The sequence below is a fragment of the Dromiciops gliroides genome, chromosome 2 (genome assembly GCF_019393635.1).
Source record: "Dromiciops gliroides isolate mDroGli1 chromosome 2, mDroGli1.pri, whole genome shotgun sequence".
Lineage (NCBI taxonomy): Eukaryota > Metazoa > Chordata > Mammalia > Microbiotheria > Microbiotheriidae > Dromiciops > Dromiciops gliroides.
In genome coordinates, this window is record NC_057862.1 from 108899988 (window position 1) to 108914967 (window position 14980).

At 42.8% G+C, this 14980-nt stretch overlaps 1 protein-coding gene across 4 annotated transcripts in view; it reads left to right on the plus strand.

The window, feature by feature from the left end:
* Nucleotides 1-14980, plus strand: part of SH3PXD2A (SH3 and PX domains 2A) — a 332613-nt gene that overhangs the window by 114120 nt on the left and 203513 nt on the right. For all 4 annotated transcript variants that reach the window (XM_043987986.1, XM_043987989.1, XM_043987987.1 and 1 more), the window contains exon 3: nt 2259-2334. In XM_043987986.1, the coding sequence (XP_043843921.1) occupies nt 2259-2334 (76 nt within the window). The remainder of the gene's footprint in view (nt 1-2258; nt 2335-14980) is intronic.

Consider the following 14980-nt stretch of genomic DNA (forward strand, 5'->3'; position numbering starts at 1 on the left):
GGAGATGGGCAGGTCATCTAGGGGTCTGTCTCAGCCCCATATAGAGGAGTGCTTCCAACCTGATCCAAGCTAACAAGCACCGATTAAGCATATATCACATAGTGAGGTACCCAGCTAACTGCTAGGGCTACAGAGACAAAACTAAAGGCAGTTCCTTGCCCTCAGGAAGCTTATGGGCTACTGGGGAAGGATACAACATGTGAAAAGATAAGCAAGTACATGGTTATTTAAGGTGGGAGGGAGCCCTAACCACTGAGGGGTCAGGAAAGGTTTTCCATAGGGGATAACATGTCAGCTGGGCCTGGAAGGAAGCTAAGGGATTCTAAGAGGAGGCAGGAAGTCGTGCATTCCAGGCACGGTAGTGGGAGATGGAGAGCTGAGTTCAGTAATAGCTGGTTAGCCTAGTCCGGTGAAAGCGATGTGCTAAGGAGAACAATCTGAAATGAGCTAGGGAGGGCAGGTGGGTTGGAGCCAGAACTGTGAGCTGGGTATCTCTCTTGGTCTCATAGCAGCTTAGACTTAATCTATGGTGTATTGGGTGACAGAGAGGTCAAGCTTTTATGAGAGGCCATAGAAGGAATGTTAAGAAATAGAACAGGGTAACCAAGCAGCCACCCTTTCCTCTTTTCTGAGGAAAACTCAGAATCCATCCTTTTCTTCTAACAAACACTTTAACCTTAAAGGAATGATTGGGCCTAAGGTTGAATAGCACTAAATGGTCTAATACCTATTATCTGTGTGATCATGGACAAGTCACTCAACCTCCTGAGACTCAGTTTTCTTATCTGCAAAATGTGGGGTATACCACATGACCTCTGAGTTCTCCTTCCCCTCTAGCTGATTTTCTGAGCATGACTGAGACAGGGAAAAGCCAGAGAATTCTCCCTCTCTCTCCTTGTTGTTGCTCCTGTCTGTACCACTCTTTTGCTGGGAAGGGGTTAGCGAGGGGGCTGAAGCACTTTCCCTCATTCTAGGGAAAAAGCTGCTCAGATTTGAGGAATTGGCTTCATCTTGCAACTGTTCCTGAACCTGTTTGATCTTCAAGTGACTTCTCCCATCCCACAATCCAGACAGGGCTGGGAAGCTGCCTCTGGGTAGATGATAGACCTGCTTCCCTTTGCACAAGACATCTCAGTGCCTGTGTCCACTGTCATAATGTGCTTCCTGATGCCTAACAGAGAATCCTAGACATAGATTTCTAAAACTATAGAAAACTTTGAGATCTGAGAAGTCATGACCTGGCTTATATTTAAGGTTAATCCTTATTTTCAAGGGAATCTTAAAACAGAGGCAACAGCCTTATATAAAGCAAATTCTACCCCATTCTCCCTTCCCCCTGGAGTGCCAAGTGTTCTATATCTTACGTAGTTTTTAAACCCCGCTATGCTGGAGAGAGATTGACAAAGTATTTTGTGTGAGTGCAAATGGTCACACTCTCCTGGCTTCCATTCCTTTCTGGTTGGACTAATTTGATTCAACCAAGATTTATTAAATTCTGTTCAAGTTCAATTTCTTATGTGTTTTCCCAGTTTAAATAGTGCTGCATTATTTAAAAAAACAGCAAAAATATTTAATGTCTTGCTATTATCCTGGAGACTCTTCCCCTTGGTGAGTCTGTCCCTAGAAAAAACAGTTAAGCTCTTGGGTAGGAAGCAGGGAAGGGGGAGGAGGAAGGCCTTGCTGAAGCAGTGGCAATGAATTGGATTTGGCTTTGTGATTAAACTAACATCTGGGCCTGTTTCCGCAGAGTGGTTCTGTTAGGTGGGTGGTCTGTCTGAAGTGTCAGGTGGGATGTTCATCTCTTCCCAGGCTTGCAGGAGAAGCAGCATGCCTTGGCCCCTAGTACAGTTTAGAAAAGAGAGCTAGCCCAAAGAAGCCCAATTTGGGTTCCCAGCGCACCTTCAAGTTAGCAATTTGATTCTGCAAACCCTGAAAGTTGGTGGCATTATGAGGCCTGCTTGATACCAGCCTTGACAATGGAGGGGCTTCTCACGAGAAGCTTGCAGTGTCCTTTTTGAGAACTCTCCCTACCCCCAATACACACACAAGGCAACCCACACACAAGCCAACCTCTTGCCCTCTCAGCTGCAGTGTTTGGTTTGCTAATTCACTGTGAAATGAGGGATTTGAGAAATAATTCATTCTTTTGTGGCCCAGAGGACTTGATAAGGGCTGTTTGGGATATTTGGGGAGGGAGTGAAGGTAAGAACTCATCCAAGTTCCTTTTCTTAAGACTCATCTTGTCTTTTGCTTTATAGATGCAACTTCTGGATAAGTTCCCCATCGAAGGTGGTCAGAAGGATCCCAAGCAAAGAATCATCCCCTTCCTCCCAGGTAACATTGGACTTTCCTGGGTGCTTGGAAAATAAAAAGCACTTTGAGTAACTGTCCCAGTTGTCATCTTTCAGGCACCTGGATGCTGTTTTGGGGCCACCATGTTTCAATCCTAACTTTGCCTGAAAATTACGTTGTAATATTACCAGACTTTGATCAGATTCTCTGTGGACTTTTGTTTCTCCATCTATGAGGAGAGATGAAAAAATTTGCTATAGATGAGCTTTTACTTCCTCTGTTTTTCCAGCCTAGGCCAATTTCTCCTTTCTCACACAGTCTGGTGGCTCTCCATTCTCCCAGGACTCACCATATTGCTACAGTACTTAATGCAGACACCCAATCAGCTTTAGCCCCCTATACTTCTGAATTCCCAAACTCAAACTACTCACCGTCCTTAGCCTCCCTAGCAGCACTAGGCCCAGCAAAAGAATGTTTTTAAATGCATAAAACAAAATATGTAAGATTGTAAAGAAATGAATGATAATGAATTCAGTTTTCAAAATAGGAAAAAGAAATTGCCAAGTTCATGGATCTCAGGTTAGGAATCCTTGCTTGTTATTTTACAGATGATGAAATTGAGGCACTGGGTGATAAAGTGATTTTTCTAAGGTTATGAAGGTCACAAATAGCAAAGTCATGATTCACACACACTAGACCTCTGAAGCTGAATCCATGTTCTTTGGCACCCCCCCCCCCCAACCTGTAACTGAACAAGAATCCCCTCCCCCCCTACATACCCCACACGTGGTCATCAAGCATTTGCTTGAAGGTCTCTAGTCAATGGGAAACCATTATCTCCTAAGGCAGCCATTCCATTTTTATAGTGCTATAATTGTTAGGAAGTTTTTCCGTAAATTATTGTTCCTTCTTCCCCCTTGGGCCAAGAAGAGCAAGTCTCTTGCCTCTTCCACAAGACAACCCTTAAATGTTTGAAGATGGCTATCATGACTCCATTAAGTATTTTCTTCTCCAAGCTAAACAAACCCAGTTCTATTTGCTGTCTTCTCAAGACCCTTTCCCACTTGGTTGCCTTTCTCTGGACCATTTCCAGATTATTCAACAGACATTTATTATATAGGTATCAAAAGTACAATGTACTAGATTTATCAATGTCTTATCTAAAATGTGGCACCTACATCTGAACACAGTACCGCAGAGGTAGTCTGACCAGGACAGGTTACAATGGGACCATCACCTCCCTGGTTCTGGACACTATGCCTCCTTTAATGCAGCCTAAGATTGCATTAGCTTTTTTGGCAGCTTGTAATCAATCCATTCAACCCCTCCGATCTTTTTCAAACAGCTGTTTAGCCATGCCTCTCCCTTAAGGTCATATTGCCCAGAACTTTGTCATCTTGAGCAGTGCTTTCCAGGTTCTTTTTGACCTACTATTTGTGCCCATGTGAATCAATAGAAGGGGATCGTAGTCATCTGGCAGGCCAAGTCCTAGGAGGCTCTCCATTGTGCCTTGGATACAGGTCCCAACAAGACAACCGGCCTCTCTGAATCTCTTATCAGGTTGGCATAGTTCTTATCATAGCTGACTCAGTACCCCTTATCAGGAAGTTACCACCCACCGTGACTTGCCTCCTCTTCCTTTGATCCTTGCCTACCTAACAGTTCCTAGGGGACCATATCATTGTTCCTCTTTAGAAGATCTGGCTACTTCCTCCTCAAGGAAAGTCCTTGAATGGGTTACTTAGCTCTCAGTGCTCAGTATTTTCTTTTCCCCTTTCTCCTCTCAGTTTTTCATCTTCAGACTTCTGACCCAGGTCAGTATTATTGACTTGTCCAGGCCCTATGCTGAGTCCTGGGAATACAAAGAAAGATAAAAGACAATCCCGGCTCTCAAAGTGTCCACAGTCAAATGAGGCAGGCAACATGGCAAAGACTGTATACAAATAAGATATATCAGGATAAGTTGGAAATAATCAATAGAGAAGGCACTAGCACTGAGGAGGATGTGGAAAGACTTTTTTGCAGGATGTGGGATTTGAGCTAAGATCTGAAGGAAGCCAGAGAAGTTAGGAAGCACAGGTGAAGGAAGAAAGAATTCCAGGTATGGTGGACAGCCGGTGAAAATGCCCAGAGCTGGAAGATAGAGTGTCTAGTTTGAGGAACAACAAGGAAGCCAGCGTCACCACTCTGCAGGATTAGTGTTGGTTTCTTAGTGTTGTCATTAGTCTTTTGTTCTTTATATCACCAGGGTAATGTCTCCACTTGCTTGTGGCAGAGCTGTGCAAAGTCGGCAGTCTTACTCTCTCCTCCAGTGGAGGGGGGAAGAAGAGTGTTTGGAGCACAAAGATGGGAAAGATAGGAAGGGGTCAGGTTATCGAGAGCTTTAAAAGCCAAACAGAGGACTTGATATTTGATCCTGGAGACAGTAGCAGGGAGCTACTGGAGTTTACTGAATGAGGGGAGTGAGGGAGTGAGTGACAAAGTCAAATTTGTGCTTCAGGAAGATTCGGCTAACAGCTGAGTCAGGATGGGAGACTTGAGACAGGGATACCGACCAGCAGGCTATCTTAATGGTCCGGGCATGAGGACCGAGGGCCTGTACCAGGTGGTGACAGGGTCAGAGGAGAGAAGGGTCTATGCATGAGAGATGCTGTGCAGGTAAGTGACAGGCCTTTTCAACAGACTGGATTTGAGGGTTGAGAGAAAGTAGCAGAAAGGGCGACCCCTAGACTGTAAGCCCAAGTGACTGGGAGGATGTTAGTACACATGTAGTGATTGGGAAGTTAGGAAGAGGGTTTGGGGGAAAGATAATGGCTTTTATTTGTTGTTTACTTACTTATTTTAAAATCTAAAATACTTCATTCTTCCTGAAAACCTGGAGAAATTAGACGGCGTGGAGTGGGAACAAGGAGAAAAGGGAAGGCCGTGATTTTTAGTTACTTTTTTTTCCTTTTTTAATTCTAAACTTTGCAAATACTAAATGAATATATGTACATACACATAGATTGTATATTAATATAGATAATAGAACAGGAAAAGAATTGTACATGAGAATGCAGATCTCTTATGTACAACTTGCTTTTCTTTTATAAACATTGACTTGTAGTTTTCAAAGACATCCTGCTTGTCTGTGCACCTTTCTTCTCTTCTCTGCATTAAAAAGAAGATATACATGCCTCAAGCCCCTTTGCATTTTCTCCCAGGAAGGAGCATGACCCCTGTTCACTTTGTTACATGGCTATGGCAGAAGGACAAATGTCAGCCCCCTGTGAAGGCCACTGTGAACATTCTTTTTGCTCTCCATGCTTGCTGGAAGTGAGATCCTCCTTGCTTTGTGGTTCTTCTTTGAGGCTGCCCTGGAGAATGGTTAGGTCAGATTTCCTGGGATTGAGCCGTGGTTACCAGTAAACTCTAAGATTACCCCTCTACTTCTCAGCCCCCTAACACATTTTAGCATCTCAACAGCCACACCCAAATTCCCTCTTCCTAGTTTTACTGATCACGGCTTTGCCTTACCAATTATTCTTACCATGTTTTACCATCTTGCTTTATCTTTTCATAGTGATTTCCTGGAATGGGGCTAGGGTCAATACAACTCCAGGAATACCTCGATAAATTCTTGCCTTCCTGGTATATCTCAGCATCTCAACAACCAGCCAGGCTCCCTTTTCCTTGTTTTATGGACCACTGGCCTTGTCTTACCCATCTACTTTGACCTTTCCCTTTTTGAATTCTTTCCTTTTAGCTCAAGATCCTTCTTTCATTTTTTTGTTCTCTTCTAGTTCTATTCAAATATTCTTCGAATCTTCTTCCTCATTCAGTCTTTCTCTTCCTTTAATCCTAGCACTTCTCAAAATTGGGCTTTCCTTTTCCTTCCCTTTCCAATTCTCCCAAATTTAGCCTCCTTAAATGAAAGCCCTAGCTTTCTTTACAATTCCAAAGCAATCTAAATCACCTTCACCATTGGTTCTCTTTCAGCTGACCATTTTCTCCTGTTCCTCCCATACACACGATTCCACCACCACATTCCTTCTCTTGGCTCCAGGCATTTTCTCTGGCTGTCCTCCTTACCTTTTATACTCTCCCTTCTGCAGTCCAGGATTACTAACATCCCTGGCTTCCTTTAAGTCCCGACTAAAATTCTGTCTTCTACAGGAAGCCTTCCCCAATCCTTCTTAATTCTAGCGCTTTCCTTCTTTTAATTATTTCCTATTTATCCTATACATAGCTTGCTTTTTATATGTTTGTTTGTATTTTGTCTTCTCCATTAGATTGTAAATTCCTTTAGGGAAGGGATTATTTTTTGCCTCTTTTCGTATCCCCAGTGCTTGGCACATAGTAGATACTTAATATTTACTGAATCAATGAATCTTTTCCCACAGAACCTGAATGTAGATACAGATGTCCCAAGACCTACCAGTCCCCTACTTACACTCTCATTCATTCGCTTATTTATTTATTTGTTTGTTTGTTTATTTGTTTATTTTGGCGGGGCCGTGGGGGTTAAGTGACTTGCCCAGGGTCACACAGCTAGTAAGTGTAAAATGTCTGAGGCTGGATTTGAACTCGGGTACTTCTGAATCCAGGGCTGGTGCTTTATCCACTATGCCACCTAGCTGCCCCCCATTTGCTCATTTATTAAAGAAATGTTTACAGGGTACCTGACATATACCCAGACTCATGTGAGGGCTATGAAATTATTATTAATCATTATATCATAACAATATAATTATAATAATATTACAATAACATATTCTCTTCAGTGTCTTTGCCAAGAAAATTCCAAATGGGATTATGAAATGACTAAAACAACAAATATAATAGCATAATTATTATAAAATATAATGCTATAATAGGCAGCCCTTGTAGTGTTTTAAGGTTTATAAAACACTTTACTTTTGTTATCTCATTTGATCTTCACAACCCTATTAACAAGAATAATAGCTCATTCTATAGCTCTGGTTTCTAGGGTTTACAAAACACTTTGAATGAGATACTGTCCTTGCCCTTTTTGTAGACTAGATGGAGAGATAACATACAGCACATAAGTTACACAGGTAACTAAGTGGAATTTCTGATGGGAAGAGTGGGAGTCCTAACCTGGATGAGAGTCATCTCTCTTCTAAGAATCATAGACACAGAGAGGGAAAGGCCCTTTTAGAACATCAAAATCCAATCTAATTCAGACAAGCAAACCAAAGGCCAGAAGAGTTGGGTAACTTGTCCAAGGTCTCACATTAAGTAGCAGATCTGAAATTTAAACTCAGGTCCTCTGATTTCTGATTCAGCATTATTTCCCCTTTGCCATGGTTTTTATTTTTGCAGTTGGTTTCTATTTTAATGGGGAATGTTGTGCATATGATTTATTTGAACACCAGCTAATGATTCAGGAAGAAATAAAGAAGGCCCAAGGAATTTCCCTTAGCATCTTCTTCCTACTTCCAAGCCAGTAGCCCGATAGGATTAAGGGTGAACATTGCTTTATATACAATAATAGACATGAACCTGAAAGATTGTATGTGAATCCTTTTTTTTTCAGGGGTGGGGCAAATCATACCATATTTTAAATGTACTATGGGCAGCTCACTATTAAAAGGAAAGCTTTGGTAACTTTGATAATGAAAACAAACCATCTTCCTAATTTTCTGTTATTTGGATTTTTTCTATACTGGGTTTGCTTATGTTTATTCTCTTTGTATTTATTCTGTATGTACATTTTTTTTTGGTGATGCAATTGGGGTTAAGTGACTTGCCCAGGGTCACATAGCTAGTAATTGTTAAGTGTCCGAGGTGGGATTTGAAATCAGGTCCTCTTGAATCCAGGGCCAGTGCTCCATCCACTGCGCCACCTAGCTGCCCCTGTATGTACTTTTATATATACTTGTTTCCCCCATTAGAATGTAAATTCCTTAAGAACAAGAATTTTTTCCATTCCTTATATTTTGGCACTGGTAGGTGCTTAATAAATGGTATTGACTGACTATGCCTAGTGTCTCATACATGGCTTGGAACATAGTAGGTACTTAACAAGTCCTTGTTGATTGATTGAAGTCAGGGTATGTGCATTGGTATCTTTTGGATTGCCTTTGTTCCTTGAGAGATTTCCAGAAATCTCTGGGCTTTCTGAGACAGATACCAAAGAGAGCATGGGGGTGCTGAGTAGCCAATGAATTGTGGCTGACATTCTCTTTGTTTACATGGAATTTTCAGCCTTGTTTCCAAAGACTATTGTGGAAAATCCATCTCCTGTTCTGTGCAATAGGACCAGAGTGGATTTCCTGTCTGCTCTGAGTTTGAAGGCAAGACGAGGCTCTCTAGGAGGAAATGGTCCTTCCAGAGGGTAGCTGACTATGGAAGCACCAATGTAAAAAACAAATGACTCTGTCTGGGAGCAGACATAGGACCTGAACTTAAGAGTCAAAATTACCAAGTTATCTCCCCCAAAGCCCTCAGGAGGGCTTCTGGCTGTGTTCAGGAGGGGCCCACTCACAGTCACTTCTCATCTTCTTGTGAATGATGTGGAGACCAGGTTTCCATATGTTTATTTGGAGAGGACCCAATAAATATAGGGAACTTCTGGTGGGATAACTCCCTCTATCAATGTAGATTAGCAAAAGTTCTGTGAAAAGATGAAAACTGATCCTCTATAATTTTCTTATTGAGCCTATATTTACAATTAATTGCTTTTCTGTAACCTGTTCTAGAAAATTACCTGGGGGCACTGAGAGTTAAAGTTATTTGCTCTGGGTGGTGACAGCCTGTCTGCCTCAGAGGTGGCTATCCACTACCCCATGTTGTCTCTCCATTAACCACCCTCAAAAGGATGGTAGAGCCAATATGACTGATATTGAAAAATAGAATTATGACTGTTCCCTGTCTGAAGGGAAGTAAAAAAAAACCCACTATATTTTAAGGAGAAAAATGGACTCTCAATCCTGGTCCAGGTAGATGTTGTCAGACTCAGAGCCCTGTGAAGTTGGTTATAGGTGGAAAGGAGAGACGTGTCCTTTCACAAAGAGCTCCAGCTGAAGGTGTTCATCGGCATCTTTCCAGTTTGACATGCTCTCAAATAATGAGGGAAACTGCGCAGGGAGGGTGACCTCTGAAATGTAAACACACTTTCCATTGCCTTCCTCTCCTGACCCTGCTTGGGACCAGATCCGGCATTTGTTCTCTCCTGAGCCAAGGCCGGTTAAAGGGATTTCTTTAAATAGCCCTTGTCCAGAGTACAGTGCGGGGCCAAGCAGAGCCGCAGCTTTGTACTGGCGTTTCTCATGATCTCTGGGTTTTCCAGACAACAGGTAAACCTTCACAGAAAGACAAGGTGTGAGGAAGCTCCCTGAGACCCTGGAATCAGTGACTGACTGATCTGTAAAAACAGCTGAGTGTTTGAGCTGAAGTTCCCCCATCTCCTCCTGTTTCCTTGGAATGACAGGGGAGGGGGGAGGGGAAGCCCGCTCATCTTGTGATTCTTGTATTTAAAAGAAGTGAGCAAGATTAAAGACCAGAGGAGCAGTTTGTGCTGGTCAAGCCGCCCCTCTCCCCTGGCCCCTTGGTATATAAGTTGGGGTTTCATTCACCATAATTATAGTCTTTTTCCCCTCTTCCCCCGGAATAATTTTCCCAGTCTGTAATCTGGGGTAGGTGGTACCCAGCATGTGCCAACAGCAGTGGGCGATGACTTCCCACTTTGTTTCTCTGATGATGTCAGGCAGGAGAACATTGGCTGGCATTCTAAAAAGTGCCTCAGAGCCTGGTCGATGTGTCTGCTGAGGTGGGCAGGGCAGGCAGAGGGCATCTGTGTGGGGGTGGCAGAGCAGGGTTTCCCACTGCAGGGCTGCTTACCAGGCATTGGTAGGGAAGCAAAGGGGCAGGGCTTGGAGGAGGAAGCCTTGCTTGGCTAAAGGGTCAGCTGATGAAATGGATGTATTGTCGCTGGGCCTCTGGATTGACCTTTTCCCCAACAGAGGAAGCCCCTACAGCTTGCAGAATGGCTTCTCTCCTGCATGTCCATATGCAGGTAGGCTTCTTTCTAGGCCTGCTGTAACTATATACTAGCCCCTTGCTCCTCTGAGCTTAAATCTCCCACATTTATAGGCTCTATGCCAGAATCAGGTCTGATTGGGCCCCTACCCGGCATATAAGTCATAGGAGAAGAGACTCAGGGGGACATTGTAAACTTTGAAATGTGATAAGTTCCTAACTAGTAGGGAACTCATTTCCTGAATAATTAATTATCAAAGACCTGATGAAGCAGGAAAGGGGGCAGTCCAAGAAGGGGATGATTAGGGCTGGACTTGACTACATAAATGTTTACCTTTTTTTCTTTTCTTTTCTTTTTTTTTAATTTTTGAACAATGTCATGCCCACCCACTTCCTAGACTTTTAACTTAGAGCTGTCAGGCCTCTCTGGAAATAATGAGGCTTAACTTAGCTGGAAAGTAGTCACATGGAACAGATTGCTTGTGTGTGTGTGTGGGGGGGCAAATTTAATATGTAGAGAGTTAATTGGGTGGCTTGCCATAATATTGGGGTTCAGAAAATAATGAGGGACCTCTAGGTCCAAAACTCCCTCCCCTCCGAACTGCCCTTTTTTAGATATTTCTCCCAGGCCAATAAGAAAGGAGCTTAACAGCCTCTTTTCCACAAACAAATCAGGTTTTATTAATGGGAATAAAATACACAGCAAAGGTGAAATTAATAAAGTCAAAGACGAGGGGATAGGGAAAAAGACAAATGGATAATCCCCCTAACTATAACAAAAAGCCTATACAATCCCCAAACTTTCTTCCAACTCAGCTAATTTCAAAGAGCTGGGCTTATTAACGCACCACCTGGGGTCTGTAGCTTCAATGGGAAACAGCTATGCAGCCAGGGCCCACAGGAGAAACTGCCAGCAAAAACCTCTAGTCCATTCCCACCAGCGCACCCCACCGGCCAAGTGTGGCCTGTCCCAATCAGTCTGCCAAATTCCATTTTTTTACCACATGTGAAAGGGCTTTTTTTCATTTTTAAAGGTAATGTTTAACCTCTCTAATGTATACTCACTCTACACCACCCCCCGCTCCCTTTTTCTTAAATTCTTCTTATTTTCCTAAGAAGAAGTTGCATTATATGATCATATCTTGTTGAGTGAAAATACTAGAGACTGACCCTTAAGTCATTCTAAACTCCTATAATTAAGTGTGGACTAAGCTGGGTGTGAGAAACCATCCATGCATAATAAATAGTCTTTTGGTTTATCTCATTTAGGCCAGTCTGCATAATTTTATCACCAGACTAAGACCTGAAATCAGGAGATTTGGGTTCTAGTCTTTTGCTATAAAACTGGCCATGTGATGTTGGGCAAGTCAAATCTCCTCTGTGGATCAGTTTTTCTTTATTGTAAAATGAGGAGATTGAATTGTAGGGGTCTCTTCCAACTTTTAACGTTCTGTGAGTTTTTTGAGATAGAGCAAGGCAGGCCTTAGAAACAGGCAGGATATGCCTGTGTGGCTAAGCAGTTCTGGGAAGCTCCTTGGCCTCCCTCAAAAACGTCTCTCTCACTTGCTTACTGAAGCCTGAAATCCCTTCAATCACCCATTTAAAACCTCTCATTCCGCAAGGAGAGATAAGGTGAACATTCACATATACTTGTCAGCAAGTAAGAGTAGATGCTCATCCTAAGAACAGTTTGGAGAGAGCTAGACAGCCCTGGATGCCTGAATGGGGGAAGGGAGAGGACATGGGGGGTGAGGTGGGGAAGGAAAGCTGAAGATGTCTGTACTTCACAATTTTACTGCCTGCTCTGGCCCTAAAAGAGACAGGCAGAGTCAGTCCTCCTTTAGCCTCAAACCAGAGATGAAGCTGTGATTGATTCCAGCCTCCCTCCCTTCTCCTCCTCTCCTTTGGGTCTCTCAGGTTGTTAGTGCATATGGAAGAGGTTCTGTGGCCTTATCAAGCTATGGGCCTGATATATGTGTGGAGGAGTGAGAGGAGACTGAGAAGTAATGAATGGGGAATCCGGCCCCAGATCTCCACCTCCCTCTCTTTCCACAGCCTGTGAGACAGTTTGTGGATCATGCCAATGTCCTGTACTGTTTCCTATCATATAGAAAAATGACAATTCCGCCCGACTTCTCATCTCCCTTTTAAATGGCCTTGGTCCAGGTCACGGCCACCATCTCAGGGGGATGGACAAAGTTGTCATTGAGCAGATGTGGCCTTTTAACTCTTCTTTCCCTGGGAAACAGGGTCTGAGTTGGCAGTCTAGGTGAATCTGAGGCCCAACAAACCAACCTGAACTGAAGCATCATTCATGGAGGGCATGGCTAGCATTTGGCAATAACAGATTAGTCGTGTATTCAGAAAACAACCCATTTCAGGCCCTTTCCCACCTTCCTTGCCCCAGGAATCATGAGGGATTTAGTTTCCCTTGAAAATGCGGAAGGATGCCAAAATGGATTGGTACCACAGTCAACAACAGCCCAGAGCATCTCAGCCTAAAAGTGATGTCTGTTAGTTTGAATGGTGTATTCAGAGGGTGAAGGAGGCCTCTCTGGTTAGGACAGAGTTGAATAGAGGATTAAAACATCTCAGATGTCTTTGGATCTGGAGGAGAGGAGGGAGGGTTGGAGAGAGACAAAACAGCCTCAGCATTTGTGTAAGAGAAAGAACTCAGGCAGCACACAAAGGACCAAGAAGGAAGTTAGGTAGATCTTGGGAAGAATTTCTAAAGTCAGAAGACTTAATGCCTTAAGTCATTAAGGGATTAAGGGAAATGATAGTCTCTCTCTCTCTCTCTCTCTCTCTCTCTCTCTCTCTCTCTCTCTCTCTCGGTAAATTCGGAAAGAAGGAGTTGAGAGGAGTCAGTTCTCAGTGTATCTGGAAGAGGGAAAGATACTTAAGATTTGGAAACCAAAATCATGGATAATGTTGCTACCCTTAAAAAATTGAGAGAGGACATCAGGAACAAGCACCTCACGTGCCAATTTTGTCATCTCTATAAAAATCTTTACGAGAATGATCTACACATGTATCAAGGGTAACCCTGATGAAAATCTGAGAAGGGAATGGGCATTTGCAAATTTTATTCCATAACAGACCACATCTTTATAATCACAAAATTGATTTAAAATCTAGAGAAAATTTATTGTTTGTTGCCCATCTGATTCAATAGAGCAATATGCAACCTCAAAGGTTCTATTCCTTTGTTTTTTGTGGGGCAATGGGGGTTAAGTGACTTGCCCAGGGTCACACAGCTAAGTAAGTGTCAAGTGTCTGAGGCTGGATTTGAACTCAGGTACTCCTGAATCCAGGGCCAGTGGACCTAGCTGCCCCCAAAGGTTCTATTCCAACAAATTGTTGTCCACACATATATATTAAGACCATATAAGGTTCCTTGGGGGATGCAACTACATATGTAATTTTGTTCAATGATCTTCTAATTATTAACATGATACAAAAAAGATAAAGCAGGGAAAGTATCATCATGGGCAGTTGTTCAGTACAGAATCCAAATGGAAGAGTAATTCCAAATTAAAAATATAATAACTAGAATTTGTATAGCACTTTAAAGTTTCCCAAGAGCTTTACTTGTCTCATTTCATTTGATCCTGACAACAAACCTGTAAACAGGTGCTTTTATTATCCCTATTTTATAGATGAGGAAACCGAGGTATAGAGATGTTAAATGTTTTAACCTGGGGTCCCATCACTAGGAAGTGTCTGGGGTGGGATTTGAACCCAGGTCTTCTTGATTCCAAATCCAGTGCTCTATTTGCCATTCCACATGGCTGGCTATATATAGATGGTGAAAGCTTCCAGTGCTCCTCTCTATGGATGTTATACAGTCCTAATTGCATCAATCCCCAAAACAAAACAGAGCTCCCAAAATAATATTCCCAACTACTCCAAAGAGTTTAGTGTAATAATCCACACAGGAAAGCCAAATGGATGAACAATGTCTACTTCTAGACTTTGACATGAAGTTGGATGGATAGCCCATTGAAATGCATTATCAGAACCCTTAATTTTGGACAGACTTGCTGACAGAGAATGAGCTGGACCCAGAATTGGATTTAGTGGGAGGAAGAGAGGAGAATATATTATAACTGGGGAATTGGACAAGACCTGTATGTAAAAAGTTGTGTAAAGGATGTCATCTAAGACTAGGTGACCTTGGAGTGAGGAAGATCTGAGTTCAAATCCAGCCTCAGGCACTTACATAACCCTGGAGAAGTCACTTAATCGTTGACTGCCTCTGCTTCCTTTTCTGTAAAATGGGAAAACTTTCTTCCCTGGGTTGTTGTGAGGTTCAAATGAAATAATGTTTGTAAAGTGCTTAGCGGAGTGCATGGCCCATAGTAGCCACTTAATAAAGGCTTGTTCCCTCCCTCCTTCGCCCTTGTTATGACCAGAAAAAGGAGAGGGATGAATAAGAGGAATAATGGATGAACAGCCTACATCCACCCACCTAGCATTGAGTCCCCAACTTGTTAGATGGATCCCCTTTGGAGAATGTGTTCGATGTCCCAGGATGAGGAGTGCATAGGCTGTGAGCCATAAAATGGGGGGAAGTAAGACACGTCAATAAGATCTCAAATCCACTGAAATAAAGGAAAGAGGGGGCTGCTACCCATCCAGGGAGAGTTTGAATGTTGTACTTCCTGGAGATCATTAACCCTTTGGGATTTTATAGGTTCATAGA